The sequence below is a fragment of the Adiantum capillus-veneris genome, chromosome 1 (genome assembly GCF_014529385.1).
Source record: "Adiantum capillus-veneris isolate H3 chromosome 1, ASM1452938v2, whole genome shotgun sequence".
Classification (NCBI taxonomy): Eukaryota; Viridiplantae; Streptophyta; class Polypodiopsida; order Polypodiales; family Pteridaceae; genus Adiantum; species Adiantum capillus-veneris.
The window spans coordinates 97,847,140-97,874,301 of NC_140931.1; the positions used below are offsets into that span (position 1 = coordinate 97,847,140).

The 27,162-nt window shown below is 41.0% G+C and overlaps 1 protein-coding gene across 1 annotated transcript; it reads right to left on the bottom strand.

Moving 5' to 3' along the window:
- Window positions 1-236: 236 nt before the first annotated feature.
- On the bottom strand, window positions 237-4,477 carry LOC147465234 (uncharacterized). Its single transcript, XM_086518975.1, has one exon. The coding sequence runs from the start codon at window positions 4,197-4,199 to the stop codon at window positions 570-572; it is 3,630 nt and encodes a 1,209-aa protein (XP_086375101.1). The 5' UTR covers window positions 4,200-4,477; the 3' UTR covers window positions 237-569.
- Window positions 4,478-27,162: the final 22,685 nt, after the last annotated feature.

Genomic DNA, 27,162 nt, shown 5'->3' on the forward strand with positions numbered 1-27,162 from the left:
CATAGACAATGCCCCCAGATTTTGGTTTCATGTATGATGCATCTAGGCCCAGACATGGATAACGCATTTTAGGGGTGGAGAGGGAGAGCAGACAAACGTATGGGCTCGGCTGGAGGGGTAGAGAAAGCTGGAGCAGCTGGTGCAGCTGGCGAAGCTTGAGGTCAAGAAGTGGAGGCCGATCCGGTGAACTCTCTCTCTCTCTCTCTCTCTCTCTCTCTCTCTCTCTCTCACAGAACTAACCAATCTAGAAATTTGATTGAAGACACAGACCAGAAGATAAAATAGATGAGACGGTGTGAGGTACATCGAGACCAAGCTAGAAAGTATTATACACCATGGTAAAGCAAGACTAACCGTCTTGCCAAACACCACATAAACAAAACGTGCTTACTGCAGCATGATGACCTCTTGCATGGTAAGCCTGGAAACCGGAAGCATCTTGAAAAACTGTCTAAAGAACCTCATTCTGTGAGTGCCTTCAGTAAAAGCCCAGAGACATGTCTATGCTTCATGCAAAAAGCTCTTTGCTAGCCACTTGCAGTGGTGAGAACCCTTACTCAGTTCCTTCCTCACCAACCCCTTAACTCCTCAAGGCGTGAAAGTGCTCTCTCCAGCTCCATGTTGAGATTTCTCAACTCAAGATGCTGAAGTTCATGTTGCTGCTGCAGCTGCTCTTTCAGATCATCAACATCTACCACGACTGCCTCAATACTCAGTTGGAGAGAATCTATTTGCTGCTTTGCCACCGCAAATCTGTCTTCTTCTGACAAATCACTGCACATATTGTCAACTAGGCCATCTGTCACATCATCAACCACCGCAATTGTGGGTATGCTAACAATGTCTAGGCAAGAAGTATCTATTCTACCATGGAAATCCTTCTGATCATGAATACTTGAACCATCCTGATATACTATGGCCATGCTTTCATTAATCTGTTGCTCCACACCTGCTGAGATGGCATCGTGAAAACTTGCAACATCCTGGAGTACTATAGCCATGTTTTCGTGTATATGTTGCTCCATGACTGTTGAAACGGAATCTTTTTTATCATGAAAACTTGCAACATCCTGGGTTAGTATAGCCATGTTTTCGTGTATATGGTGCTCCACAACTGCTGATAGACAATCTTTTTTATCATGAATAGTTGCAGCATCCCAGGGCACTACAGCCATGTTTTCAGGTATATGTTGCTCTGCGACTACTGTGACATTCTTCTCATGATCATTCCCAATATCTCGCTCATACCCTAACTGGTCGTTGCCTTCTTGTCTGTTAGCATCTGTCATTACTGCATCCGTATCGGGCAGCACCTTAGCCTCGATTTCCGATAGCACTGGAGCCTTGATGCAATCTCTCATGACATAGATCTGGCAAGTAGCAAGGTTTCTGTTTTTGAGCTCCTCGATGGCATCCACATTCCTTACATCACCGGTAGTCACTTCATTCCCACCTTGCTCTTTGATTGAGCTAAACAATGGCGGTTGGTCATATGCAAGGGTCACATTCTCCTCTATATCTGGTAAAGTCAGGTCTATCTCAGAAACAGGAGACTGGACAAAGAGACCTGTCTCCTTGGTTGATGATGGATTGTTTGATGACACCTCTAGACCGTTAAAAAAGTCATCCAGCTCAATTGTTGGGGGAACATGAGCCTCAGAACATGCACCATTCTCTAGCAATGTTTTTCCAAGAGTTTCAAGCTCAACTTGTTCAGTGCCATCCTTGATAATTGAGACTGGTGCTGCAAAACATCCTTCGATCGCAGTTGTAACTAAATCATGTGATTGAACATAGCTTTCCATGTCATGTTCTGTTGGCCCTGCTTCTACTTGCTTTATCCCTCTTGAATCCTCGACGTAACAGCTCTTGAAGCCAATTATTTCTGGCACTGCCTTCACTTCTTCTACTGGGGGAGAATCAATAGAAGAATCTATCAATAGCTCAGCTTCAGTTTCTTTAGGTGACCCTGCTGCATTATCACCCTGCAGTAAATTTTTAGATGCATTGTCAGTCCTTGACAGCAGGCCCGATTCCAGATGCATTTCTTCTGCAATCATTTTCATATCAAAGGCTGCATCCTCACAATTCGAATCAACATCAGGCGAGTCTACATCAATGACAACAGGGGCTGTGCCTGATGAGTGCAGGGAACATAACTCCTGCGATTTTAAAGCGGCAGGACCACATAATGCATTACTGCCAGAAACAACCCTTTGAACAGAAGTTAAGGGTACATCTTGCACACTTTGTGACCTATGGATAGGACCTGGCTCAGATTGAACAGGATCATGTCTATGCAAGACAATGCCATTGCTGTTTCTCACACCACTAACCTTTGAATTAATGCCAGAAGGCACAAGATTTCGCTCCTCCCTTTCAGGTCTTACAGGATTGAAAGATATTTTTCGTGTCATTTGCATCATTACAGCGGAAGTCCCTCCTTGTCCATGGCAAAGATCACCTGCTACAAAATCATCATGCACACATGTGACTGTTCTTTCAATCACTAACTGCTGTGCATCTGCATGTGTCATTGCATTCGCAACCCCGTCTGCAGGTGAAATACCAGTTGCTCTTGAGTTTGTATCTTTTGGAATTTCGTTGGGAGGAGGTCGTGCATATTTTTTTAAATTTGCATTCGTGTACCCTATCATGTGGCAGTTTTTGTTCCAATAGCTCTTCTGCATCTCAATTAAACGTGTCTCAAGTCGAGATAAAACTATGGTTCTCTCAAAACCTTGTTTGTCATGAGCAGGTTCCACAAAATTTGCCTCAAGTATGGCAATTATCCCTCTTCCTCGAGTGTCAGAAGGGTTCCATATCCTCCAAAAGGGCTTAATTAGTCGGTTCTTGTGATAAACATTGAACCCTGAAACATCAATGTGCTCTTTGGCATCCTTCACAAACCCAAGTGTTACAACAGCCTTCGAATCTCCTACATCCTTGGGCCTATATGTTACCTGGTCAACAAGCATCATCTCATTCTGCAAACTATGATGCGGGACCTGAGTTCCTCGAAGAAAAATCTTAAACTTTGCAGGAAGCCGCAAATATAAGATGGATACATAGGTTCGAAGAGAATGCCTGTGGGTCAGATAATGCTTGCAGCTTGGAAACCGTTCTGCTAACTTCAAAATTTTCACATCTCTACTGGTCGCTCTAATCTGAATATCATGGGGATCTTCATTAAAGTCCAGCTCAAGGCAACCTTCCTCATCGTGCCAAAGATTATAAATTATAACCTTGGTACCTTGACGGCGCGGCATACTTCTGAACTGGCTCACAAGCTCTGCTTGAGAAGAGTATGGAGACCAATCCTGAATAGCCTGCATACTCTCCATCCAATCATCCACACTGCTCCTGATAAGCTTCCGAATTCCAAATGCCTCAATTTGAAAATCGACAGTAGGAACAACAACATCATTTTGACCTGTAGATGTCAGAAATGTATAGGACATCATACCTATAGATTCACTTGGCTTGCTTCCCTGGTTGCGCGAAAAGACGATGACATCAGCACCCAGCCTCATCGTGCTCGTCTTGAACCCATTTCCGTACTGGCCAATTGTGTTGCTAAGCTTGCTTTTTGCTGAGTAGCCAAGCGACATGCAGCGCCGCATACAGTCGGGATCCATGCCCCCTCCATCATCCTCAATCACAAGCATCGGATCCCCATTCCGAGGATTCGGTTGCACATCGATTTTGACAAACGTAGCCCCATTTCTGATTTCATCTACCGAGTTGTCAAGCAGCTCAGCAATCGCTCCAAGTACCCATTTGTGACTAGTCGCATTTGAGTGCAAAAATTTGGGGTGTACACGGGCATGATCCATGCCCTCTGTTGCAAATGAAGCGCCTTCATAGGAACCAGCAGTAAAATCTCCAGATTTCCAAAATTGTCTGTTTTCATGAGCGCTCTTTGGTTGCTCGTCTTCGGGTGAGAGGGTGGGGAAGGGAGGCAGGGAGGAGAAGACTTTGGTATCAGGGGAAAGGGGCTCAAGAAAGTCAGGTGGAAGGTCGGAGGAAGTATGATCTTCTTCTGGAACCCACATAGACGATTGGCCGACATCTTCATCATCGGAATCCACAATGAGGGCATTTGAGAGGGCACCTGTACTGCAGCTGAGGGCAGGAACGGGCGTCCCCATTGGTGATCTGTTGAATGAAACCGGTGTGATTAGAGTCGTCACTACCATCAGAGTGGCGGGCCCGGCGTCATCAGAATCAGGTAGTAGAATTGCCTGTGATGAAGAGTCATTATTAGAAGAGTCTCACTGTCTCAGAGACCCGCAAGCTTGATTGTTGACCGTGAAATTTGACAGGATTTTCCGTAGACCCACTTCCAAGTTCCAGGTTTAATAAGCGCCACACACCATGGGATCCACGACCCAGAAGGCCGCACTGAATCTCGACCGTCAAACCTGAGATTAGTGTAGAAAAAGCTAATTTTGTTTGGAACGCGAAGCTTAATCTCGAGACACCTCACTCCTCGCACTCATGATTTGTACCCTCACAAGTGGGTTGAGAGCCCAACGACCTAACAGTCATGCCTGCATACATACCTTGCTTTATATACAGGATAGTGCGCTTATTAATCTCAAGAACACTAATCTCAGCTCAAGATCCTGAGATTAGTTTTTACAGGTCGATGTTGAGGTTCAATGGTAGCCCCGATTTGAATATGGGCCATTGATCCCATGGTTTGCACCCCATGCATGGCACATCAATACACAACGCCGATTTTCGACAATAGATCTCCTCTAAAATTACAATGTCCATTACACACACACACACACACAAGGTTGTAGTGAAATGAGGGTAAACTAAGGGTTAACGATTTGGCCCTTAGTTATCATGATCTTCTAGGAGTGTTTTAGTGAAAACTACATTCCATATCATTGGGGGGAGATTAAGGTGTAAAAAAGCTGAGTGCTCGCATTGGTGAGTTTGAGGTGTAAAAAGGCTAAGCACTGGGGTTGGTGAAATAAAGCCGCCCTAGAGTCTGTCAGCGTAGATCGAAACAACACCTAGAAGTAGGAGTCGTTGGTCAAAGTAAAGGCGTTGCATGTGCTTGCAGCATTTTAAACAGTGAGCAACCCGAGTAGGAGCAACATTCACGGAGCAACAACAAACCCAAGCAAGAGCAAGAGCAGGAGCATGATAGTTGAGGCAAACATAATAGTCAATAGGATGACAAAAGTTGCAAAAGAGATGATCAAAAACATGATGATGGAGATTGCAGTTGACACGATCAACATGAGAGATGTATGAAAGACGAAGAGACCATGCAAAGAGGATGAATATAGAAGGGATCGTAGCCACAAGGATGGTGATCGAAGGACTCACAAAGAGCACAATGATCGCAAGGATAGATACAATGGTTGATTAGGACAGAGATTAGAGTAGGAAGGATCGAGATGATAACCACTAAAGATCACGAATTCACAGCCTAAGAGATCGGAAGCTAACCAACTAATAGGGATAGGGGTCTTGCATGTGAGGGATTACCTCAATTATCATGTTGATGGCTCTCGAACTTTGTATCAAGATGAAGACGCTGAAGAGGAGCTTGAAATTGAGCTTAATGAGGATGAAGCAACCTTCTTAAGAGAGCAAACAAGGTACTCCATTGATGTGTGACTTGTGAAAATTGTAAGAAATCCAGATGGTTCACTTCAAAGAGCTGCAATGACATGGTATGCATTAGCCAAAGAGAGGAGAGAGTTGTGAGAGCAACAACAAAGCACCTTTCTTGATTCATCCCAAAGGATCTGAATCCTCCTTGGTAAGATCCTATGCTAACTGCATCTTGCTCACGAACTTTGCTTTGTATAAGACATGCCAGAGTGGAAGAAAGATACATTTGGTAAGACACCCTTATCTTTTCTAGAGAGCGTTGATTGTAGAATACGCCCATCATGGCTGTGGAACGGAAGCTCTTGGTATTTTAACCAGATGCAAAGTGAGGATTTCTTGAATCGTTGTGATTGTAGAATATGCCCAACATTCTTGTAGCGAGGAAGCAAAAACCCCAGCTATTTAAAAGGACATCAACTACAAGAACTTGAATTGTTCAATGTTTATCGAGGTAGGGTTTGATGTGTCATGGACCATGGCTGCTTTTTGCAACTTGTGGGCTTCATGACCTACCGTGCACAAATTGTGGAGGTTCATGTAGCTTGCGCGGAGTTTAGTGAGCACGAAGCGATGCAGAAGAATCCTGGAGATGATATAAGAGGTCTTTCACCCATGGTAACTATTAATGAAGGGCAAGTGCCGAGACATCCACAATAGAGTGTTTCTCTAGCTACTATTTTGGAAGTTATCGACCTTTTATTTAAGTTGTTGTAAGCACTTTCATAACACTCTCATAGCAAACTTGCAACTCATTGTCCCACCATTGACGCATGCTCGTTCGTGTTGAGGGAAATGTGTCCAATATATGAACCTCTTGTTTGGATGTATGGAAGCATCTCTGTCACTTCCTCCCTCTCCCTCTCAACCCTCTCTCTCTCTCTCTCTCTATATATATATATATATATATATATATATATATATACATATATATTGTGGTGTGCACACAAATGGGACCAAACTGAGCTTGCCTCTTGCATCCGAGAGCAGCTCCTTATATTAAGATGAGAGGTAGTTACAAGTAGGTTCACACTCAGGCCGTCCGGCCACACACCACACCTCCCCTCTTAGGGAGAAAAAAGATGGACATCTTTTTTACAATCTGGGCTGAGAATGGACTCGACAGGAAGGGATTAACTCCAACGCCTCATCCGGGGGGAGTGATCATACAACGGCTTGGGGCTAAGGGATTGAGCTTGGGGACTAGACTCGTCATCATGCCGATCATCATCAAGACATGGAACTCGAACATCTCGCTTATGCAAACATTAGGTCGCTATCCCGATGTAATGGACAAGACGAGAAAGGACTGAGGGCTGATTTTCTCATATTAAACTGATCACTTAATATGGGAAGATAAAAGGGGAACAAGAGTTAGGATATATATATGTGCTTCTAGACCTATCTCAACAGGGGACCAAAAGGAGAAATGGTTGCATCTCAATAGGGGTCCAAAAGGAGACGGTCTACCAAAGAGCAATGTGCAATAAGTGTTTCTACATTTATCTTAGCAAGGTACAAATAGGAGAGATTGTTACATCTCAAAAGGGGTCCAAACGGAGGTAGTCTATGAAAGAGCAACGTGCATTTAATGGATCTTAAAAGACATTAGGGTTAGCTTCATTAAAGACCTCCAAAAGTTAGTGTTAAAAAGTCATTTGGCCTTATGCACGCTAGGGTTAACTTCGAGGTGGGATTCCTACCCAAGCATGAGGTGCTGCTTAAAGTGGTTGTGGGAACCTTGCCCAAAACTTGAGGTGATTTTTATGCTTAAATGACTAAGGTTTTTGAATTGTTAAATTCAAAGATAAATTCTCAAGAGGCATGAACGTTTTTCCATGATGAATTGACTAAGGCTTGAAGTATTCAATTCAAAAAAAAATGACTTAAGAAGCATAAAAGACATGCTTGCTTGATTGACTAAGTCTTTGAAGTATTCAATTCAACCAAATGACTTTATAAACATAAAAGACACATGTTCAAATGATCCTCCACTTGTGGCCCTCATGATGTGCTTGAATGCTATTGGATAGATTTTAAAGGGGTCTAATAAGAATTTAGATACATAAAAATAAATAATTAAGTTCTTTCTCTCAAAGAGGAAAAAGAGAACACATGTCCAAATGAAATAATAAAATAAACAAGAGAGAGAGAGGTGTGGACCAAGCATGAGAGGGAGATATACTCTCTCTCTCTCTCTCTCTCTCTCTCTCTCTCTCTCTCTCTCACACACACACACACACACACACACATTCTCTCATTGTGTGGAGTGCAAAGTGCAAGAGCTCCATCTCCTTCTCCAAGCTTGTTGAGAAGTGGAGAGCCTACACCAACACTCTTGGCTATGGAATGCAAATCCAACCAAGAGCCATGCTTCAATGCTTACGCTTGCTATCTTCTTCATCTTCATTACTATGCTATTATGCTATGCTAAGCAAGATGAGTGATGATAAGTGAGGAACTATTTCTTTCTCCTATGAATGATTCTTGTTTCTCTTCCCTACGCTCATTCCCCGCTAGCTCTCTCCACCTTCGAAGGTGTTTGAGACCTTGGGACTGAGGTTTGGGATAGTTAATGCTTTTTGCAAAGTTTATGTTATGCTCGTGATGCATGAATCTTTCCGCTTCATAGCATCACCAAGGTCACAAGGAACACAAAAGTTGTATTGTAACAAGTCTCTCTTGATGGGAGAATCTATAATACAAACGCCTTTTGGAGGGGGGACCGGTCCTCAACTATTGTCATGTTCTCTAATACTCTCTCTCTCTCTCTCTCTCTCTCTCTCTCTCTCTCTCTCTTGCAAAAGTATTGTTCATGCCAAGTTAATTAAGTACTATGTTCATATTGCTATCATCAATTAAGTTCACCCTCTATGTTCTCAAAGTAATCTCATAAATATAATCACCCTAATTCTCTTAATTTCGCTATTCTCAAAGTTCATAGGCCATTTCCATTACATTGGTATCAGAGCATTTGGTTTCTCTTTTCTTGCTTAAGAAGATAGGTCCTTAAGTAGCCTATTAATGGTTGATTTTGTTAACTATATTAGGGTAAGTGGGACTGGGATCTATTATCGGTTTTGTTGAGCCCACTATGTGGGATATGGTGCACACCTCGGGAGCTTTGGTCTTCATAATGAGATCTTTTTAGACTTGCCTACGGCTTTACCATTATTCAGCCATAAGAAGTCTGAAAGGAGCTATCCCTCGGCAACTTTTCTATGTTAGACCCACCCCACTACTCTCTATAATTAACCAATTCGAGCAGTGGGTGTAGAGACTTAAGTTCTTATTTCAAAGGCTAAGAGGAGTAGCAACTAAGGTTTTGAGTTGCCAAAGAATACACTAAGTAAACACATAAGTATAATTAGCATGGCTAACAATAACCAAGAGAGTAGAATGAAGATTGATAACTTTGAGTTTGCACATGAAGGTGCTAATGATGATGCCCCCATGTTTATCAATTATCTTGTTACTAGGTTGTATCAAGCTATGGGCAACCCTACTTTGCAAGCCGAAGTTACTCAACAACTTCGCGCTTATGGATTTCCCTTCCTCTCCAAGAGGAGAGAGAGCTTAGGAGGCATCTTGATGAGACCCCCAAAAGAAGAATCTCTCCCATACGAGAGGAGGAATCCAAAGAATGAGAAAGAAGTGAATCCCTAAGTTCCTCTAAAAATGTGGCTCCATGAAGACGGCGGTCTAGACTATCGTCAACTCCTCCCAAGAGGAAACGGTCAACCCATAGTCTTTCTCTTCGTCATTCCGAAAGGGAAGAGATGAAACAAAAGAAGAAAGAGGCAAGAAAGAGGTCACCCTTTTCTCCTTCTTCTTCACCTTCCTCCTCTTCCAACGAAAGCAATAGTTATTCTCCTAGAGAATACAAGAGGAGAGGACATTGCAAAACTTACCCTGCATAGCGAAGGTCCCAAAGCTTAAGAAATTCAAAGGGGGAGGAAAGAGTATCTCTTTTCTCACCTATGATGGCACATTTGGTGCCACCAACAAAGTATTGGCCTTCATCCAACAATTTGATGAGACCTTTGAAGACGAGGGCTTCACGGAGTCCTCCAAGTTACGCCATGTAGCTATGTACACCCAGAAATCTACTCATCAATGGTGGGCTAGCCTTCATGGAAATAACAAGGCCCCAAAGACATGGAAAACTCTACGAGTTTCCATCATGAAGCAATTCCTTGCAAGCAATGCAAAGGACAAAGTGCTTACCAAATGGCGGAGTTGGAAGCTACTCTTCAACGAGTCTATCCACAAATATGTAAACAAATTTTGGGATTTACATCTCAATGCTACAGTCTTTCAAAGGATAGACTTCATCGAACAAAAGTAACAATTTTGTGCGGTATTACCTGAAGAAATGGCCGAGTATATCAACTCACAATGGCCTAGCACTATCACCGAAGTCATCCACCAGACTATGGTTTCTTCAAGGATCGATTTCCAACAAAGGGAGAGAAGAAATTTCAAGCCCATGGAAAACAAAGATCGAAATGAAGCTAAAGGGAAGAGCAATGCTGAAAACTCTTCCCAAGGCAACACAAACACCAACAACAACAAGGCCACGGAGAAAGGAGCTTACAAAGGTAAAAATAAGCTCTCTCTTAAAGAAATTGAGGCCTTTCGTAAAGACCATAAATGCTTTAAGTGTGGGGAGCAAGGACATGGTTATCGTTCTTGCCCCAAAAGACATGTACTCAATGACACTCCTAGAGCTTCCATGGTTGAAGCTCCAAAAGAGGATACTCATTGCAAAGGCTCATTCCTCTCCTATGCTTGGGGAAAAGTAAGGGAGCATGATGCCTTCATCTTGTTTGACCCTGGCTCTACTCACAACTTCATATTAACGGAGTTGGCCACCAAGTTGGGCATTCAAGCTTTTGAGATGGGAGATACTGTAATTGCTGACACAGCTTTCAAGGGATAGCAAGCCTCCATTACTCCCTTGATTGGGAAGTCGAGGCTTCATGTCCAAAGCTACGTCAACAAAGAAGAATTTTTTTTAATCTCTCCTCTCCAACATGAGGATGTTATCCTAGGGGCACCATGTTTCAATCGCATGGCTGCCAACATGAAGTCCCCTGAAAGGAGAATCTATTTCACCTACAGGGAAAAGAGCATGTACATAGATGCTAATGATTCAGGGAACACTATATTCTTGGTAAATACGCTTGCTTTTGATAAGTCAATAAAAAGCTCTATTTTTGCGTATATGATTTTTGTTAGAGAATCTGTAAATGATTCTAATGTTTTCACAAGTATCAATAAAGGGAATCAAGAGGAATTAGAGTTGTCTAATTTCCTAAATGGATTCCAAGATGTTTTCATTGATGACATCCCTAGTGAGTTACCTCCAAAATGAGGGGATGATGACCATGCAAAATAGAGCTCCTACTAGGAAGCTCACCGCCTAATAAACCTCGTTATTGAGTTTCACAAGCTCAACAAGAGGAGATCATGAGGCAAGTCCATGAATTGGTGGAAAAATTAATGCTGAGACGTATCTCCTCTGCATTCTGTTCACCACTACTTTTAGTGCAAAAGAAAGATGACACATATCACATGTGTGTTGACTATAGAGCACTAAATAGGATCACTATTTTTAAAAAATATATTTTCCGTGCCACGGGTAGAAGATCTATTTGCAAGTTGGCCTGACAAATGCTCCAGTCGCATTCAAACTCAAGATGGACAAAAATATTCAGGCCACTCAAATTCTCTTGATGAGTACAAGTGACACCTCGAGGTAATCTTTCAAGTTGTGAGAGAGAATACGCTTTTCATTAATCAAAAGAAAAGTGAATTCTTCCTACAAGAGATTCAATATTTAGGTCACATTATCTCTCAAGATGGTATATGTATGAATCCATCAAAGTTGGAGGTAATAAAAGCATGGCCTAATCCAAGGAATCTACATGAGCTAAGAAGCTTTATTGGCATGTGTGCATACTATAGACGCTTCATAGCAAAATTCTCTCAAATAGCAGGACCATTGCATGACTTAACAAGGAAGAACGTTAAGTACTCATGGGCTGCTAAAGAACAAAATGCTTTTGACAAGCTCAAGAGAAGCTTACCTTCCAACCGGTCCTTATGCTTCCGGATCTCTCAAAGCCGTTTGAGGTCCAATGTGATGCTTGTGGTGATTGTCTTGGAGCAGTTTTGCTTCAAGAAGGGCATGCCATAGCATACTAGAGCCGAAGGCTCAATGCCGAGGAACGGGTCTTGGGCATATACGAAAAAGGGCTTTTAGCTGCGTGCCCTAGACACATGGAGGCACTACCTCTTGGGGTCTCCATTCATCCTACAAATGGATCACAAAGCCTCAAGAAATTCATGACGCAAACCAAGCTCTCCGACAAACAAATGAGGTGGGCAAATTTTCTTTCGCAATTTAAATTTTATATTGCTCACGTTGCTGGCAAGCACAATCAAGTGGTCGATACACTTTCACAACGGCCAAGGGTAAATGTGGTGTCTTTAGCAACTCACAATGATCTATCTTCTATGATAGATGTGTATGATACTGACCAAGAGTTTAAGTAGGTAATTATAGCCTTTGCATTAGGGAAGAAAAAAAGAACAATTCACCTTGGAGGATGGTTATCTTCCAAACAACAATAGGCTATGTGTTACTCACCAATACACTAAGAAAGTCATGTACGAATCCCATGCTTCTCCTTATGCGGGGCAAAGAGGGATTCCATAATCTACTCTTCAAGGAGTAGAAATGTATTTATGTTGGTCTACCATGAAAAGTAAACATACAAGAGTATGTTTCAAAATTCTTGGTATACCAAAAATTGAAATTTGATTGAGGGAAGCAAATTGGATTGTTTCAGTTCGACAGGCTTAGCAAGAAAACACACTCTATTCCTGTCAAAAAGACTATTAAGGCACATCAAACGGTAACCCTCTCTAGATCTCAAATTTTCAAGTATCATGGCTTGCCAACATCCATAGTGTCGAACAAAGATCCTAGAATGACCAATAATCTCTAGAAGGGTCTCTTTGAGAATCTAGGAAGTAGATTAAATTTATCTTTCGGCCTATCATCCACAAACGGATAACCAAAGTGAAATAACTAATGATTCTTGAATCTACTAAAAGCCTCTTTCATAGAAGTAGATCAACGTTCTCAATTAGAGAAGTACCTACCTCTTATAGAGTATCCGTACAATGACATTATACATACTTCTATGGGAAAAGCACCTTTTGAGGTTAAAGAGGGAAAATCCAAAAGTCCCCTATTACTTAAGGTATATGGGCAGATCTTCGTTGCTGATGAATATAGCCGAGACTTACAAGAATCTTTTCCAAATATTAAAAAGGGTTATATCCATCTTACAGCAAAGGAAAAAAGGGTTGCTGCTAATAAGCACAAAAGAGCCTTAGCCTTTAACAAAAATGATTGGGTCTTGCTAAAGTTTCTCAAGGCTCATCTAAGGCATACTACGGGTAAGATTCCTACGGGCCACCAAGAGTACTATGCTAAACTAGAAAAAAGATACTATGGTCCTTTTTAAATTCTTAAGCCAATCAATGAGATGTCTTATCAATTAAAGTTGCCCAACCATTGGCTCATTCACAATGTAACCATGTGAGCCTACTCAAGCCTTACAAAGGAGAGCCACAAAAAGAACCAATAGTGGAGGACCTGCTAGAGATCGAAGATCAAGAAGAGGTTTTGCAGCCGGAATTGATTCTTCAACACACGAAGACAAGGTACTAAGAAACGGTAAGATTATCCAATGATATCTTGTTAAGTTTAAGAATTATCCTTTTAAAGATGCTAGATGGATAAGGAACCTAGCTTAAGGATAATATGAACATTGTCAATGCTTACAATGCTACACTAGAGTAAGAAAATGAAAATGAATTTGAAAAGAACAATGATTTTGTCTTATGACACTCATTCTCTTTCTTTTATTGTGCACAAAATTAAGACGCATGCATGCTTAGGATCATGTTTGTGGTGACGACGTCTCCCAAACATCAAGTAGAGCTTTTCACTCTACTTTGGAAGTATGATATGGACTAAAGAGCAGACATGCTTGCGACAGCTAAGTCTCCCGAACACCAAATGGATTAGTCATCCATTTTGGAATGATGTCGTAGGGTAAAAAGGGATCCTATAACTGCTAAGAAACATGGACTAATGACTAGGCTTTATCTTCTCTACCTCATAGTCGAGGACGACTATGATTTCAAGAGAGAGGTAATGTCATAATATATAATATCTAACTTTACCAAATGATTTTCTCATATTAAACTGATCACTTAATATGGGAATATAAAAGGGAAACAAGAGTGAGGATATATATATGTGCTTCTAGACCTATCTCAACAGGGGACCAAAAGAAAAAAAGGTTGCATCTCAATAGGGGTCCAAAAGGAGACAGTCTACCAAAGAGCAATGTGCAATAAGTGCTTCTAGATTTACCTCAGCAAGGGACCAAGAGGAGAGATGGTTACATCTCAAAAGGGATCCAAATAGAGGTAAATCATCTATAAAAGAGCAACGTGCATCTAATGGAGCTTAAAAGACCTTAGTGTTAGCTTCATTAAAGACCTCCAAACGTTAGTGTTAAAAAGGCTTTTGACTTTACGCAAGCTAGGGCTAACCTCGAGGTGGGAATCCTACCCAAGCATGAGGTGCTAAGATACTTAAAGTGGTTATGGGAACCTTGCCTAAAGCTTGAGGTGATTTTTATGCTTAAATGACTAAGGTTTTTGAAATGTTAAATTCAAAGATAAATCCTCAAGAAGCATGAGACATAAACGTTTCCATGCTTGATTAACTAAGGCTTGAAGTATTCAATTCAAAACGAATAACTTAAGAAGCATAAAAGACACATACTTGCTTGATTGACTAAATCCTTGAAATATTCAGTTCAAACAAATGACCTAATAAGCATAAAAGACACATGTTCAAATGATCCTCCACTTGTGGCCCTCATGATGTGCTTGAACGCTATTGGATAGGTTTTAAAGGGATCCAATGAGAATTTAGAAACATAAAAATAAATAATTAAGTTCTTTCTCTCAAAGAGGAAAAAGAGGACACATGTCCAAATGAAATAATAAAATAATGAGAGAGAGAGAGAGATGGTGACATGTGATTTTGTAAATCAATGTACAAACATTCCAAAAAGAGAGAGAGAGAGAGAGAGAGAGAGAGAGAGAGAGAGAGAGAGGTGGACCAAGCATGAGAGGGGGGTATACTCTCCTACACACACACATATTCTCTCATTGTGTGGAGTGCAAAGTGCAAGAGCTCCATCTCCTTCTCCAAGCTTGTTGATAAGTGAAGAGTAGACACCAACACTCTTGGCTATGGAATGCAAATCCAACCAAGAGCTATGCTTCAACGCTTAAGCTTGCTATCTTCTTCATCTTCATTACTATGCTATTATGCTATGCTAATCAAGAAGAGTGAGGATAAGTGAGGAACTATTTCTTTCTCCTATGAATGATTCTTCTTCCTCTTCCCTACCCTCATTCTCCGTGGCTAGCTCTCTCCACCTTCGAAGGTGTTTAAGGCCTTGGGACTGAGGCTCTCTCTCTACCGACATTTTTGCCATGCCCTACCCTAGCCTGCAACATTTCTTATGTTGTTCCCCGCCAGGCTGCAAGGGCAGCGCCTGGACAGGGGGGTTACTCCCAGGCCTGCCTCCCTCAGACATACGGCCCTCACAAACCCATGATTGTCGCCTGGTTGCTGTGTCGGCCCTTCTCCTCTGTCGGCTGCTAAATCGGCCCCTGCCGGCGCCCAACCTAAGAACAAGTGTAAACAAGGGCTCCCAAAGGTGGTTCCCACAGGCCAAAGTTCTCACAGCTTTGGTTGTCCACACCATAGGGGGTTCCCACATGCCACAATTCTCACAGCTTCGGTTGTGTGTGGACACTCGACAAGGAGAAGTTTCCCATAGGAAACATGACGACCAAAGTAAATACCCCGAAGACAAAAACACGACTGAGTTTTGCTACCGTTTTAGCCGCCCCGAGCAAATCCGATCGAATCGATCGCCTCCAAGCAGATCTCGATCGGGTCATGGAAGAGAATCGCGGACTCAAAGCTCGTATTAGCAAGCTTGAGGCACGATTTGATTCCATGGTCGATCTTACCACCAACAAAGTGAAAGAAGTCGAAGCCAAGGCCATTGAAACCTGCTCGGTAACACTTGCAAAGGTGAAGACATGTGTGACAATAGAGCTTTGAGAACAACAACTCCAAGAATAAAATACCCTCAAGATGCGCATTGGTGGACTACCTCAAGCATGGGAAACGAGCAAGAATGACTTCTCGAAGCGCATCAATCTCCTCAACGAAACCTCAAGCCGATCAAGCTCGACTACAATGCAATAGATTGTATCACCTCGAGAGGCCCTGACAAGCCTATACCACGAGGGCATTCCATCCTTGAATTCGCAAGTAGGGAAAGTCGGCTCAAGCTTCTCCAACAATCACGTCTTCTCAACAACACCAAGTTTTGGATCGCAGCAGAACTCACCCAGCTACAACTCAAAAGCAAAAGTGAAGAGCTCAAAAAGGTACATGAAGCCTGCTAATAGAGTAAATGGGCAGTCTACCGAAGTGGTAAAGCTATCATCCAAGAGTTTCAAAATCCAAAATCGGCTCTCCCCACAGCTGACCCCTCTAAGTTTTTTGTCTTTCCCCTTTTCCTTTTCATCTTCCCAATGGACCCTCAGTCCCTAACTGATATGTATCGTCGTCTCCTGCATAAGGTGCAACCGTTGTAATGTCTTCTTTTTTTTTGCCCCATGGGTCATATCTAACCTTCGTGGATGATAATTCTCTCTCTCTCTCTCTCTCTCTCTCTCTCTCTCCAGCCTCCCCCTGGGCGAGGGACTGCCCTATGGGGAAGTGTTAAGCCATAGCCCCCCCCCCCCCCCCCCCCCCAACTAAGCTACGACTTGTTGCAACCTATGGCATCCCTGCGCAAAAACTTGCTACTGCTGCGACCTGCATGATAGATACAACACAAGCAACAGTAGGGACAACACCAGCAACAATTTGTGGACCTGCACGACAGCCGCTGGCAACTATCCTGCAACTCTCAACACGGGTGTTTGTGATACGACCTCAAGAAGGGTGTTTTCCTCAAGCCTGCATTTCATGGCTACTCGAGCCTCGTCGGCCCGTGGGAAGCTCAGTTTAGCCGGTGTCAGGCTTCAAACCAAAGTTGAAATACTCCGCAAGGAGAATGCTGAGCTGACATAGAGGCTTACAGCCCTTGAGACTCGTCTTACCACAGTGGAAAACTACAAACAGGAATTGAAACATATGGAAATCAATTCTACAAAGGCAAAGGAGAAAGTAGAGACCACCCTCACAAAGGAGGTCAAAAACAACGTACAAGAGATCATCTCTCGCAAGGTCGAAGATTGGGTGGCATCCATGCTACGCGAACAACAATGACAAGAGGTTATCACCCTCAATGTTTGCATTAGCGGGCTTCCAAGCCATTGGAAAGGGGAAGAAGACCTCAAGTTTCACAAGTCCTTTACTCGCATCCAATGTGTAATCCACATGGAACAATGGGATCCAACATCAATCAGTTCTCTTGCACATGAGCATCGTACCAATCATGTCATCCTCACTTTCAAAACGAAGGTGGACCGAATCAAACTCCTTGAGCAATCGAGGCTTCTTAAGGATACCAAAATATGGTTTGCGAAAGATCTCACTCTCTCAACTCAAGCAAAAGAAGGTAGAACTCTAAAAAATGTGAGAAGCACGCGCGTCAGGGAAATGGGTAGTCTATCTTGAAGGTAAAGCCATTATTGAAGAGTTCCAAACTCCCAAACCAGCTTCCTCCTCACCTCTCTCCTCATAGGTTTTTTTCATCCTATCTTCCCCCTTGGACCCTCACTCCTTAACTGAGATGTATCCCGCAATCTCCCACATTTTGCAAAATCTATTGTAATGTTTTTTTGTTTTGGGTCCCATAGGTCAGATTTGACCTCCGTGGATGATAATTCAATCTATCTAACCACCTTCCCCCCCCCCCCCCCCCCCCCCCCCCCCCTCTCTCTCTCTCTTCCTCACCCTCATCTCAAGTGGACTCTTAGCACCCACTTGAACTGAGGGTGAGGGGGGGGGGGAGAGAGAGAGAGAGAGAGAGAGAGAGAGAGAGAGAGAAGGGGAGGGAAAGAGGGATATATATATATATATATATATAGAGAGAGAGAGAGAGAGAGAGAGAGAGAGAGGGGGGGGAGAGAGAGAGAGAGAGAGAGAGAGAGAGAGAGAGAGATAGAGAGAAAATCTCACTCTGAAAGCTCTATTGGGAGCAAGCTTTCAGAGTGAGATTTTTTACTAGATTTGATTAGTAGAGCAATATTTAGAAAAATCTCCCTTTGAAGCTTGCTCCAAACCTCTACTCGGATTCTCGAAATAGATTGGCTATCTAGGAATCAGGCTAGCATCATTCATTGTGGCCAAGGATGTTTGACCGTTAGAGATAAACACACAATACAAATCAAAGTGTAGGGAAAGAATGGAATTTCAAGGATTCAATTTTTTGAAGCAAACCACCTACTTAGGGGTATGAGATCGAGCTGGACAAAAAATATTTGTGGTCAAGTTGAATAAGGTTGCAAGCGATTACAAACCTTTGTGGCTTCATATTTGTTGGGTTAAGCCTTTAGCTTACACTCAATATATGTGACCAACCCCTAAAGCCAAGCATGCACCCTACATGCATGCATGCATCCTACTACATAAATTTCCCTAACACATGCTTCTTTATAATCACATGCTATTCGGTACATCCACATGCTTTTTGACCCTTCCTTTTTTTAACCTATATAAGGCCACATGCTAAACTTGTATTATCTCAAAAAATAATGCACCCTTTTGTATTATATTCATCTTATGAGCCATATGCAGTTACCCTAAGTAACCCATATTAAACTCCTCGATTAGAATCCATGCATTTCATGTAAACTTCAGCTTACGGGGGCGTTTGTTGGAGTAAGCCTTTAGCTTACACTCAATACGTGACCAACCCCTAAATCCAAGCATGCAGGGTGCATGCATCCACCCTTATTGCATGCATGCATCCTACTACATAAATTTTCATAACACACGCTTCTTTATAGTCACATGCTACTCTCTATAGACACATATTGTTTGACCTTTTTCCCACATGTGATGAATATCACTTTTGAGCATTGAATGACACCTTCATTGTTTGAGTCTATATAAGGCCACATTCTAAACTTGTATTTTCTCAAAAAACAATGCAATTGCTACGTTCATTTTCAACATGAGTGGTTCGTTGTGCAATCCTCCACAGCTACAACTCTCCCTCTCAATATTGTGGTTTCAAAAACCAGAGATGGGAGGGATGGAGATTATCTGAGCAAGATACTGCACACACACACACACACACACACACACACACACACACACACTCTCAATAAATATTTAGAAGCTTCATGCAATATCTAATTTGTATCACAAGTTTTACTAACCACCAAAAACCTATGGTGCATGTCCAACATGACACAAGAGATTTATCTCTCATGGAGGTCTTATTCCAACTTCCCCCCATAAGGCTGAAACTTACAATGTCAACATATAAATATGTGGACATATGAGGAATTTGACAAGCCATATGAAACAAGAGTAGAAGCTATCCTAAACAACAACATAGGGTGTGCATCCTTCTCTCGGAAGACAAGAAAAATGGACAATAGACATAGAGCATAGTCTTACCTCATGAATAACATGGGTAATGTTTGAAACCCATTACAAGAGAAAAAAAAAATTGACAACAAGTAACAAGATTTTATTGACCAAAGATTCTTCTAAACTACGACTATCCACATAATAAATGATTAACACATCCCAAATAAATTGCCACATTATTATGTCTTGTATCATGCTTACAAATGAAGCTATTACCATAAGGATGTTGTTGCATGTGAAGAAATTTTCCTTCGCCTTCTCCAAAAAGGTTTCCATCCAATTGCAATTAGATGCAAAGTAGATTTCCTCCACTATAATTTCCAAAGAAAACTCCTTGTTGAAACAATAAATTTGAGAAAAGTAACCATTGATGATTGAAATTATTGTGGCACTCCATGCATGCTTGTTGTGAAAGTTAAAAAAACCCAAAAAACTTCAAAAGGTTGTGTGTATTAGCTTCAAATAGTGACTATATCCTAATAATGTGAACATAGAGTGAAAAATAAGGGATCTCTCAGTAGACAATCCAAGTTTATGAAAGAGAATGTCCCTCTACTTATAGCGACTTGTAGAAACGAATCCAAATCTCTTCATGTGCCGAAAGTGCCTTCATTGCCAAGGGTGCTCACATTGATGCTAATTTTTTTAGCTTTTGAGGAGCTTGATAGTGTTTGTCTCCTCTATGCAAGAGGCTTTTCGAGTAAGGGTCATGAAGTAGAGGTTGAGGCTCTGGCGGTTCAAAGTGTGGCTTTGATACCATCTTGTAGTTTCTACATACAAGAGATGGAAAGGATGGAAAATACCTGAATAGAAGAGACAAAAGAGATATATATATATATAGAGAGAGAGAGAAAGTATATAGTCAGTTGAAATTATCACCAAAAGATTGGGCAAAAATAACATTCATCATTGATGGGTACAATAAGTATAATTAGTTGAAGATAGGACCAAAATATTGGGCAAAAATAACATTCATCATTGAATGGGGATCTTTCATGTTTTTGATTATGCCACTCAGTCTATGTAATGCCTTAGCAACCTTTCATAGACGTATGATGGAGATATTTAGTGAGTTCTTTCACAATTTTTTGGTGATTTTTGTGGATGATTTCAAAATCTTCTCATCTGATGCATCTTCTATTTTGGTATTTGAAAGATGTAGAGAGAAGAAGATCTTCCTAAATCCCTATAAGTCAATTTTCATGGTTCGGAAGGGATAGCTATTGGGACATATCGTGTCCAAAAATGGCATAGAGATATTTGAAGACAAGATTTGAAGTGTCCAACAAGCTAGAGCACCAATGAATGTGTCTAAATTGAGTTTGTTACTAGGTTACATTAATTTATATTGAAGATGTATTCATATGTTTTCAACAAAGGCCATTCCATTATATGCATTAACTCAAAAGGGAGAGGACTCTAGAATGCAAAGCCATTTTCTAGTCTCTAAAGGAATCCATTAGGGTGAAAGCAATCCTTGGCTAGCCAAACTAGTAGGTTATGTTTCATGTTCATGTAGATGCCTCTAATATGGAAATGGGAGCTATTTTGGCACAACCTGATAGAAAATTTGATTATCCATTATACTTTGCCACTCACATTTTCAGTACGGGTATTCAACCACATAAATAGAATCACTGGGAAGGGTATTTTGTGCCATGCAATTCAAACATTATTTTTTGGAAAAGCTATTTCATTTTTATGTGGGTCATCATGCTTTAGTCTATCTAATTAATAAAGTGGTCATCCAAGGAAGATTAATCAGATGAATGATGTTCCTTCTAAAATCTGATATCAAGATTTTCACTGCGGTGCAGATTTCCTATCCAGAAGTAGTTTGAAGGTATCTGATTTCTAACCTTGAGGGATGAACCAATAGACGCTCAATTATTTCAGACAATGACAATTGAGGAACCATACCTAGAGTGGTGTAAAAATATGTGAGGGAAGACAGAGGGAGGAGATGAACACAACTCCAACATGAGAGAGACAATGATATAATGTAATGTAAAACTTTATTACTTAGAGAGTTACCATGAGATACAATATGAGACTTACTTAAATTACAAATAGCTACTTTAAAGTACCTTCTACTGTCTGTATAAGGTACTCTAGAGGGTATTGTGAAAGTAAGTATGATACACAGTACCTCTCAAAGACTCAATGGTGTATCCCCAACCCCAATCTAGAGGTTACATTCCCAAGTATAATGAATGTGTTTGCCTAGATTTCAAGAAATTTATTCTTGTTCCATAGAATGCTTTGCAATAAAGCATGTCCATGGTATCAACAAAGGTAGATCATGCAAAAGGTGGTTTGATAAAGAGCTTCAAGATGCTCAAAAGTCCTTCATAAAGATGCAACTATGGACAAAGATAACTAGAAAATTCATTTTCATACATACAAGGAAGTGGTTCAAATGAAGAAAAGAACATGGGAAGTTAAGCCAAGAAAAGACATGTGGATATGTACATGCATTGTAGGAAACTATATGAGAAACCACGTGCTAAAAAAGATGCCTTTTTATGGAACACTCCCATGTATGCCCTCCTTTTTTACTATTGAGGATGTGTGCAGTGGGATTGAAAAGTTGGCCACTTGCAAAGCAGGAGATCTTCAAGGTATAAAGCTAGAAATGATTAAATGGATGGGAGATTTTACACATGATTGGATGTGTGATATGTTTAACCTTGCACTTCAACATGGTATGCCTTGTGATTGGATCACCAATAGGGTCAAGCTTTTACATAAATGAGGGGATGTAAAGAATGTAATTAAGTACCATACTAAAATGATTGGGTCTCTTATGGAAAAGTTGTTTGGGTGCATAATGGAGATAAATTGAGTGATTAGGCTGAAAAGAATGGCAAACATACAAAAGGAAAAGTGTGTTCTCATCGAATTCATAGCATCTTCTTACTCTTTGTGTTCTCATCAAGGAAATATGATTGACAGGCAAGTGATTGTATTGTTTCTTTGTGGACTTCAAGAAATCCTTTGATATGATTCTACGTAGCAGTTTGTGGAGAAGGATAGAAGAACTATAAGTGCCAAAGTGAGATTATTCTTACGGTTTCTCAAATCTATGAGAAGGTGATATGTCAATTATGCATGGGAAGACAAATTTTAGAATATTTTTCAAGAAATATTGGGGTTAAAGAAGTATGTCCATTGTCACCAACTCTCTTTGGTCCATGCATCGATCAGTTGGAACAAATGGTGCTTGAATTTATACAATAAGACAACATTGAAGAGGTTACTATTTGCAATGTGGTAATCATGATTTTGTTATATGCGGATGTTGCAGTGATTCTATCACATACTTTAGAGGATGCACAAAAGATGATGGGTGTCCTTGAGAACTTTTTACTGCATAGTGGGCTGATCGTGAATGAATCCAAAACAAAGGTTATGCTTTTATGAAAACCAACAATAAGGAGACGTCATGCATTGTGTAAAACAATGAGAGACTTGAGGTTGTTGGGAGCCTTAAGTACCTTGGCCTTGAGGTTTTGTCCAATCACAATGAATGTGATATGCATAGTTTGGAGCAGGATCATAGCATAATATGAATTTAAGAACATGTGTAATACAAGGGATATCAAATGTTGGGTTCTCCAAGAAGTACCTTTTTGACACATTGGTGACACCAGTTCTTCTTATGGAGTTAAAGTATGGAGCAAGAGCATCTCAAAGTCTACTTGGAAAGATTTTGAGAATGTCCAAAATAATTTTCTTACAAACGTTCTTTAAGTTAAGACACAAACACCATATATGCTCCTACTTCTTGAGTCGGGATCTCTTCCAATTGAGGTTATGGCCATGGAAATGGTTGTGGATTACATGATAAAGATGTGTCAAAACCCCTCATATTGACTTCCTACAATTTCATGGGAAGCAAGAAAAAAAGCTCAAAAGACACATAAAAGCAAGATCTTTAAGATGGGATGGATGCAAGACATAAAGAAGTGGTTTGGGAGATGGGATGCATTACCCTTGCTACATGATGCCTCAATAGACTCCCAAGTGAATGAAGCTTTTTTGCAAGTACAATGTATCACGTCTTGGGAGAAATCTCGTGCATCGCACTTCATACATTACACCAACCATATTGCCCCCAACTACAAAATCATCTTCATCTTCAAAAGAGGAAACCATACTCTCCCTTATATGCTTGAGCATATCCCCTTGTCGGTGATACACACTATCATAGCCATTCTTCTTAGCTCCCACTCCCTTCAATGCAAGAAAGGGCACTGGGCAATGCAGAAGAGTCAAGTTGACTCTACACATTATGCTCACTGCAAGTTCGAGAGTCTGAGTACCAACCACTACTAGATTTCTCAATTTTTTCTCACATCCTCACTTGCTTCCCTCACATTTTTAGCTATGACTTAGACCTATAGAGTTTCCTCTCCTAGCCACAGCGTGGGCTCTCAGACCACAATTGTGAGGCATCAAGAATTACTTACTAGATCCATACATACTACATCACATGTATATTTGGTCTCATAATTATTTGACCTCGGAGTATGATAGTAAAATCTCTCTCTCTCCCCCCCCCCCTCTCTCTCTCTCTCACTCACTCACTCACTACAAGAGGTACTTCACATTAGCGATGCTCGCAGTGCGACGCTCAAAAGTAAAAATCCACGGCGTTGCTATGAGCGTCGCTATAGGCGTCGCTATTTTCTTTGTTGCATAGCGACGCCGACAGGGGTAAAAAATAAACCGAGAGTTTTAGAAACTCAGATCTCAGATCTGAGTTTTCGGCGCTCAAGCGAAAGAAGGTAACCCGTGCTCTCCCTCTCTCTCTCTCTCTCTCTCTTTTTCTCCTCCCCCCCCACACACACACAAACACACACGAGAAGAGCAAGGAGAGCCAGGTATGCTCCTTCCCTCTCCTCTCTCTCATGTTCCCTTCCCCTCTTTCTCTCTCTCTCCCTCTCTCTCTCTCTCTCTCTCTCTCTCTCTCTCACACACACACACACACACACACACACATTGTGTCTTTGAAAGAGAGAGAGAGAGAGAGAGATAGAGAGAGAGATGGAGAGAGAGAGAGAGAGAGCACACATGCATAAACAAAAAACACATACACACACATGCATAAACAAAGAATGCATACACACACACACACATTGAGAGAGGAAAGGGGGGGAGAGAGAGAGAGAGAGAGAGAGAGATAAAGAAAAGAGAGAGAATGAGAGAGATATATATATAAAACAAAGAGAGAGAGAGAGAGAGAGAGAGAGAGAGAGGAGAAAACAAAGAGAAAGAGAAAGAGGGAGAAAGAATAAAAAGCCAAAGAGAGAGAGAGAGAGAGAGAGAGGGAGAAAGAGAGAGAGAATAAAAAACCAAAGAGAGAGAGAGAGAGGGGGAGAAGACGAAAAGAGAGAGGTAAGGGGAGAAAACACACACAGAGAGAGAGAGAGAGAGATAAAAAAGTCGAGAAAATATGAAATGAAATGTTATATTAAGATTTAGGTTAGGTTAGATTTAAAATTAAATTTAATTAAATTTAGGTTAGATAAAGATCTAAGATTAAGTTAGATTACATTTAACTTATATTTAAAATTTATGCTAAATTTAAAATTAGCTAGACTTAAAATTAGGTTAAGATTTAAGATTAGGTTAGATTACATTTAGATTTATGTTTATGTTGAGTGTAAGATTATGTTAGATTAAGATTAGGTTAGATTTAAAATTAGCTAGCTAGGTTAGATTTAAGTTAGATTACATTTAGGTTTAGGATTTAAGGTTTAGGATTTAAGGTTGGATTAGATTACATTTTGGATTTAGTTTTTATATTAAAATTTATCTTCGGAATTACAATAAAAAAATTAGAGTTAGGCGAACAGTGATCCCTCTCTTCCTCTCTACAGATGCGACCTTACTAGTTGGAAAGCTTTCAACGGCATGATACTCAGATTGGAGGCCAACATGTGATGTGCTAAGTAATCCCTCGAACAAAGATCTGATGTGAAGAGATGTTAAGATGCTATGATTTGCTACAACTAGAGAAGAGGCAAAGGGGTTTTGTCCACTATATGCACTATCATGTAGACGTGGGTGTGTAGATTTCTCATACCCAAAAATATAGGCATTGACCAATAAAGAAAAGATTATAACCATGTGGTTTTGATCTCCGTGGACCTCTAGACCAAGGTGTACGGGGATTGGACATGACTAGAGAATGTGAGGTAGTTTACAGTGTGAACAAAGAGAGAGAGAGAGAGAGAGAGAGAGATAAAAGACGGAGGATGCCAATAGAAGATTAAATTTATGTTCATGTTATAAGGTTTTTACCTTCATTATGAGTAGTGACGAGGATGTGGGGCCGTCCAATCGAAACGCCTATCTCTTAACAAGGATCGTATGTCCTTGTAATCAATGCAAGCATGTTGTGCAACGGACAAGACGCGTTTCTTTGCAGCACGTTCGCAAATTTGGCGAGTTTGATCCATCTATTATAGATCAAGTTGTTGCCAATTATAACTCGTCGGACTCTGACGTTGGCCAACAGGCAGCAATCTTGTAACCCAATAGACGTGTTCGCAAGCGCTTTGGTCAAGATGTAGCCTCTGACAACTCAAAGGATGATCATGCAGACCACATTCCCAATGAGGCAATGTTTGAGCCCGAGATCGATGAAATGATCGAGATGATCATTGATTCAGAAAGGCTTATTTGTGATGATATGAAAAGTGAAGCCGATACGCCATTGTATGATGGAGCACGTGTGTCTAGATTGAAGGCGCTCCTGGTTCTTCTCAACATGCAAGCAAAGTTTGGATGGAGTGAAACTAGCGTCGCAGCGCTTTTCAGGTGATCTATTTACAATGTGTTTACTATAATAAAAAACTCTAGATGTATAATGATCTGATAGATTAGTTACACAAGTATACCGCATTTTTGTCACTGTGTAGATTTCTCAAAGAGCACATATTGCCAGTTGATAATGTGATGCCAAATTCCAGAGAGACAGCAAGAAAGATCTTGTGAAACTTGGGGATGGATTACAATTCGGTTCACGCTTGTCCTAATGACTGCATTCTTTTCAGAGGGGAATACATAGACATGGAGAAGTGTCCGAAATGTGATTCCAAGAGATATCGAGTAGATCTCCACGGAAAAAAAATTCCACAAAAGGTTTTGCGACATTTTTCTCTGCTTCCTAACATCAAGCATTTCTTCGAATGTAAGTCCATGGCAGCCCTAGCATCATGGCATGAGGAGAAAAAATCTTTGGATGGAGACATATAGACAAAACATGGCCGGATTTTTCCAGGGAAGCTCAAAATTTGCGCCTAGGCCTGGCTATGGATGGCGTAAATCCATTTGGTCAGAGATCAACATCTTACAGTGTATGGCCCATTGTTATTGTCAACTACAACATTCCCCCGTGGTTGACTACCAAGAAGGGGCACCTATGGCTAAGCTTGATTGTGTCGGGGCGGTATAAAGTGAAGAATATGGATGTGTATCTTTGTCCACTATTGGAAGAGCTACAACAATTGTGGATTGGCATAGAAGTGGTGGATATGAGCCGACACACAGGTCAACAAAATGCTTTGATCAGAGGCATTCTAATGTGAACCATGCATGACTATCCCGGACTAATAGAATGCTCAGGTGATTTACACTCAAACTCAAACACTATAAATATTGGTTTTTCTCAAGCTTATCTATTGTCATGTGTATACATGCAGTGCTTCAAACAAGCAGATACATAGCATGTGTCACATGTGGACCTAGACTTAATGCACATCGGGCGCTCTCATTGAAGA

Excerpts from the sequence above, each read along its gene's own strand:
- LOC147465234 (XM_086518975.1), bottom strand. The coding sequence starts at position 4,199 with ATGGTAGTGACGACTCTAATCACACCGGTTTCATTCAACAGATCACCA.